Below are 5,739 nucleotides of genomic sequence, written 5' to 3' on the forward strand. Positions count from 1 at the left end.
CTGGAGGGGCGGCTGGCCCGGCCCCAGAGGAGCGGGGGGCGCGGAGCTGCCGGAGGCGGCAGAGACCGGGCCCCGGGGCAGCCCCCACTCACCGTGCTCCGGAGCGCGGGGCCCGGCGGCTCGGGGGGCAGCAGCTCGGCGCGGTGCTCGGCGCTGTCTGTCCCGCTCTCGGCGCGGCGGACGTGGGGCGCCCGGCGGATCCCGGACAGGAGTCCCGAGGCTCTGCCCACCGAGTAGGAGCTGGGTCCGGCCGCCTGCTTGTACCACGCCTGGGCGGGCGGGCCGAGCAGCGCGGCCAGGGCGAGGCAGAGCAGGGCGCGGGTGCGGGCTCGCTGCATGGTGCCGGCGGGGTCCGGCGGCGGCTCCGACTGAGGCGCTGCCATCGGCCGCCCCTTATAGCGGCGGGCGGGCGGGCGGGGGAGGCGCCTGGCGCGGCGCGGGGCTCCGCGGAGGCGGGGCCGGGCGCACGTGGGGGGCTCCGCGGGGCCGGGTCACCGGGGCCCGGCCGGTGTGTGGGGCGGGCTGGGCGGAGCCCGCCTGGCCCCTGCGGGCGAAGGGACCCGCCGAGCCGGACGCGCCCGGGACCCCGCTCCGCTCTCGTTGCTCCCGGGGCTGCGGGGCGGGAACGTGGCTGCGAGAAAAGCTGCGAACGCCCCGGGCTGGGTCCGGCTCCAGGTGCCGCCGGCGTGGCGGGAAACACGGCCAGTCCCTGCCCCACAAGCTGAGCTCAGAGCCCCAGACCCCTTTGCTGCAATGCCCCTGGCCGGGTGCCCGGGGCTCGCTCCCCCATCCCCGCAGGGCGCCGGCACAGCCTCTGAGCCCGGGACGGGGCTGTCCGGGCCCCCCGCCAGTAACGTGCCCCCCGGGCTGGGGGTCGGTAAAGTCAGGTTACCACCCGCGGCTCCCTGGGGCGATGACCTGCCCTCTTGGGAGCTCCCCCCCCCTTCTTTCATTTCTTAAGCTGCGCTGCCTCCAACGGGGGGCTGGAACAATGTCCCTTGACTGCCCCCTCCAGAACCCCCCTGCCCCTTCTCCAACTCCCTGGCTCCCTTACCGTGCCGCTCCGCAGCACACTCCAGGGGGCATCTGGACACAGCCACAACTGTCTCAGAGGGCCTGGGAGTGGGGAGACTTCAGAAGACATTAATGGGGGGGACCCCCCCAAGGCCTCTAACCATCATCTGTCTGGGGCTTTGTTTTTTTTAAATCTTCCCCAAAATCTGTCCCCCAGCACCAGGCTGGGCACGGCTACTGCTGCCAGGCGTCCTTTCCATCGGTCAAGTACCCCGCAGTCACCCTCCCCCTGCTCCCGCTCCGTTCCAGCGAGGGCACGACCAGCGCCCCGCGAGGAAATGGACACCTGGGCTCCGGACAGGAGCTAAACTCTCTGTTTTCCCTGCTGCGGGGCGGTTCTCTCCCCCCTGCTGTGCCCGGCTCTCCCCAGGGAGCGGCACGCTGGGCAGCAGGGGATGGGGAGGGAGGGAGGAGCTCTAGAGCTGCCGGAGGCCGGCCGCCTGGCCAGTGATTTGAAGCTGCAGAGGAAAGGAGCGGGGAAGGGGAGGAGAGGCTCTGGCTGCTGGAGCACCATGCCAGTGGCTCAATCCAGCCGGCCGCCCTATCACCCGCGCCATGCTCTGCGGGGGGGAGGGAGAATGCCGGACATTTTAAGATATTTACAAATTCCCCCCGGACGCTATTTTTAACCTAAAAAGCCGGACATGTCCGGGAGAATCCGGACGAATGGTAACCCTACCCATGCCTCCAACCTCCCCCATCTTTCCCCAGCTGCCCCCTACACAAGGAAGTAGCCCCCTTGCAGACGGGTCACTGCACTGGTGCTGCTTGTGGTGATGGCACACATGGTTTCTGGAGCGTGCTAAGCACCCGTGTGCTGCTGTGCCCCCCTTGTGCCCCCGTTTGCACTAAGTGAATGGCGGGGCGAGGCGAACAGTTAGTCACCAACGTCACTGTTGGCTGGTTTCTGGTGCCCTCTAGTGGATCAGACAGAACCTGTGTGTGCGCATACAAATGGCCGCCTGAGAGAGGGCACAGCATTGAACTAGGACAGGGGCGGGCAACCGTTTTGGCCCGAAGGCCACATCTGGGTGGGGAAATTGCATGCAGGTCCATGAATGTAGGGCTGGGGCAAGGGTGTGGGAGGGGTGCAGTGTGCCGGTTGGGGCACAGGAGGGGTGCGGGGTGTATAGGGGGCAGGGGTGCAGGAGGGGGTGTGGAGTGCAGCAGGGGGCTCAGGGCAGGAGGTTGGAGTGCATGAGGGTGTGGGGTGTGGCAGGGGGTTCTGGGCAGGGGGTTGGGGGTGCAGGAGGGGGTTGGGGTGCAGGCTCCAGCCGCTTATCTGGAGCGGCTCCGGGGTGGCAACGGCGCACAGTGGAAGCGATCGGCATCACATCCCTGAGGGTACCTCCCCCGAAGCTCCCATTGGCTGCGATTCCCTGTTCCCGGGGTCACAGGGACATGGTGCCGGCCGCTTCTGGGAGCGGCGCGGGGTCTGCGGCGCCACGGGGGTGGCAATCCTGTGGGCTGCAGTTTGCCCACCCCTGAACTAGAGGCTTGGGACTGAATAGGTGAGGGGTTTTACAAGCTGCACTCTGGTTGGCTCAGGTACCAGGCCGAAATGGGAAGCCACTCTATAGACTCTTGGTCCCACTAATTGATTCCCATTGTGTATCATTCTCCCCTCCAGAACCCCACAAAGGGATCCTTGTGTCTTTGGTTCAACCATCCTTAAGGGGACCCATTGTACTCTCTGCCCCCACCCACTGCCCATTTAATAAAGGATCTCCTCATGTCACATTTCCAGGAGAAGTCCTTGTTCTAGACTGATAAGCATCCATCACATGCCAGGTTCCACACTAAGAGGCTCCCATTATACATTCCACCTGGGGGTGGCCTACATGGCAGAGAAGACTGACAAACCGGAGAGGGATTTTGCCAAGGATGAAGCATCAAGCACAGTTGGTCTGTAGGACGTGAGCAACGTGCCAGGCTAGTGCAGGGCCCCCTCCATAGAGCAGGGACAGCTAGAATGGCTAAGTTAAAGCCACGGGTCACATTCTGCCACCTTGCTGCACATCTAGGGAAAGTCTTTGTTGATGGCATGACAACCACCTTTCTCTGCTGTTTGTGGTGTGCTTGTGGGTATCTGACCAGCTCTGGAGACTCCCCGCTTAGCTCAAAAGCATGAAGAGAAATTAATCACAGCCATGAGTTTATTGAAACCAGTCCAGGGATTGCCACATTACAGCTGGAAACTGACTTATACGGTTGGCAAGGGGTCTAGTCCCAAAGCAACTTGGGTTCAAAGAATTTACATGATTCTGGTGCTGAACAGCACACCTGACCTGTGGGTATACCTCTGGTTGTGGTGGGAGGCAGGCCCCTTATCCTATTGGCCACACAACAGCCTTCATTTCTCTACTGCTGTATTTGAAGGTATCAGTTCAGGGCCCAGCCTGCCTGTGGTGCATGGGGGAAATGGTTGCCAAAGGCATTAGGAGCGGTGAGCCTGGATGGAGAGCTGCATATGGCCCTAAGAATCCCATTTCAATTAAAGAAAGCTTTGAGATGACATGACCATCTCTCACCAGTAAGGTACAGAATACCCACATCACTGGATAGTGGTGATTTCTCAGGGAATGGAGGGAGGCAGGGTCAGGACAGGGCTGAGAGGTCTCTTCAGAGAAGAAGGATGGGAAGGTTCCCATGATGCAAGAGCTGGGAGAGGTTTTATTTAAACAGGAAGGTCCCTTTTAGTTAAGAAAGAGCTGGCACAAGAAGCCAGCTTTTCAAAGATTCTGAGCTTCTGCTGACTTTGGGTGGAGTTGCGAAGGATAAGCACCTCTTAAAAAAATCAGGTCCAGGGTATTTTAAAGAAGGCACCCAACCCACAGACCCATGTCTGCATTGCAAAAGGAGCCATTATCATAAAAGGGCCAACATGAGATGTACCCAGGCCAACCCCTGGCTTTTTACTGAGGCCCACATGTGCTGTGTAGACCTTAAGGGCACAGAGAAAGTTGAAATACTGACTGTGCCCAGGATGAAGCAATTAATAATGCTGAAAACTTTGACAGCATGTGGAACCAGCATCATGGTGGGAAAGGTTAACATGCAGATGCTTCCAGTCATGTCTCCACTGCTCCATCTGCCCCAGGCTTCCTTTTTGCCTATGATGAGTCAATTATTTGGGGGCAAGAATTATCTGCTAAAGTTCTCTATAAGGGCTGGGGATATATATGATGCTGTATAAATAATTCGCTGTTCCAGGGTGTGGAGAGAGGGGCTGAATCCCAACAAAACACTATAACAACAGCCCATTAAATCCAAGTAGATCTGCTGGTTGCAGGGGGCTCTGTCACTCCTTGAATTTCCACTCTTGCCGGCACATAGGACAGTGCTGCTGGACTTGCTGTGAATTCAGCCACTTGAGAATGCAGTGCATGTGGAAGCAGTGGGAGCACTGCCCCCACACCAGGGGGCAGTCATCTCCAGGCACCTTACCTACAAAGGGACAAAATTTATGAGGAGAGAAGGGAGCACCTGGGCTGAAATACTGCAGGGGGCAAGGGGCCTGGGTTACTCACAGTCTGGGCAGCAGCCATTAAAGGCCATCCGGCAGATGCCACAGTTCTCATCATTGGCCACCCAGAGCCAAGAGGCTACCCCATTCCAGCTCTTTATCTTCACCTTCATCCTGGCCAGCTGTGTGCGTCAGAGTCAAGTCAGCACCTGGCAGGAGAAGCAGTTGCTCAGATTGAGTTTAATTTCTAATCCTTTGGTTTCCCAGCTGAAACAGCTCATCTCCCCAGGGGCAATGCAGCCTCCTTTGGCTACCAGCATTGCTTCCTCCCCATGGCAGTTCAGAGTGGGATGTGGATGGGTTGTTCCCTCCCCCACAGCTCAGTGGTTACTAGTGAACCTCTATCCTCAGGAGCCTCTCATCCCAGATCCTCTATCCTGGTTCACAAACACCCATTTAGTGACTTTGCCCCATCACTGGGCATATCAGGATCAGCACCCCCCACTTTACAGATGAGGAAACTGAGTAACAGTGAGAGGAAGGAATTTGGTCAAGGTCACGCAACTGGTCTGACTGCCAGTTCCATGGCAGGAGAAGTAGGAGCCTAGGCCTGAGACCCTGCCCTTATAATCCAGGCTTCCTCGCTGCACTGCTGGGAGGACCTGGGCACCTTAGTCCTTCCATGGGACGGAATGAAAATGGATCCCAGCAGCTCCTATTAGCATGTCACGTGATTGCTTCCTGCCAGGATCAGGGCTGAGAGGCCTCCCCGCACCCCCAGGGAAAGGGGCTGACACGCGCCTAACGGGGTCCCCCAGAGCTAGGGTGAGCAGACAGCCTCATTTTATTGGGACTGTCCCGATATTTGCTTATTTGTCCCGCGTCCCGACCTACCGCCAGCTTCCCCCCCCCCCGCGTCCCGATATTTCACCTATGTGATCTAGTCACAAAGTCACCCTACCCAGACCTCAGCACAACCCGGAACCACCGCAAGCTGAGGGAGCCCCCTCCCCCTCGGGATCTCTCCGGCCCCGCCCCCTCGGGATCTCTCCCCCTCGGGATCTCTCCGGCCCCGCCCCCCTGGGGACCCCTCCCCCTCGGGATCTCTCCGGTCCTGCCCCCTCGGGATCTCTCCGGTCCCGCCCCCTGGAGCCCCTCCCCCTCGGGATCTCTCCGGCCCCGCCCCCTCGGGATCTCTC

The 5,739-nt window shown here is 59.8% G+C and overlaps 2 protein-coding genes across 2 annotated transcripts in view; both read right to left on the bottom strand.

Annotated features, from left to right (window-relative positions):
* NPB (neuropeptide B) overlaps nt 1-350 on the bottom strand; it is a 5,371-nt gene extending 5,021 nt beyond the window's left edge. Inside the window, exon 1 of the mRNA XM_029912160.1 lies at nt 93-350. Coding sequence (XP_029768020.1) covers nt 93-338 — 246 coding nt within the window. The 5' untranslated portion in view covers nt 339-350. The remainder of the gene's footprint in view (nt 1-92) is intronic.
* A 2,866-nt stretch (nt 351-3,216) lies between these two features.
* Nucleotides 3,217-4,794, bottom strand: ANAPC11 (anaphase promoting complex subunit 11). Its single transcript, XM_026654452.2, has 2 exons — nt 4,605-4,794; nt 3,217-4,521 (listed from the first exon to the last, which is right to left on the bottom strand). The coding sequence occupies exons 1-2, from the start codon at nt 4,711-4,713 to the stop codon at nt 4,376-4,378; spliced, it is 255 nt and encodes an 84-aa protein (XP_026510237.1). The 5' UTR covers nt 4,714-4,794; the 3' UTR covers nt 3,217-4,375.
* Nucleotides 4,795-5,739: the final 945 nt, after the last annotated feature.

The sequence above is a fragment of the Terrapene carolina genome, unplaced genomic scaffold (assembly GCF_002925995.2).
Source record: "Terrapene carolina triunguis isolate 2854851 unplaced genomic scaffold, T_m_triunguis-2.0 Scaffold192, whole genome shotgun sequence".
Classification (NCBI taxonomy): domain Eukaryota; kingdom Metazoa; phylum Chordata; order Testudines; family Emydidae; genus Terrapene; species Terrapene triunguis.

Coding starts and splice junctions, on each gene's coding strand:
- ANAPC11 (XM_026654452.2), bottom strand. CDS start 4,713: ATGAAGGTGAAGATAAAGAGCTGGAATGGGGTAGCCTCTTGGCTCTGG. Junction 4,522..4,604: donor TAATGGCTGCTGCCCAGACT/GTGAGTAACCCA, acceptor GTCCCTTTGTAG/GTAAGGTGCCTGGAGATGAC.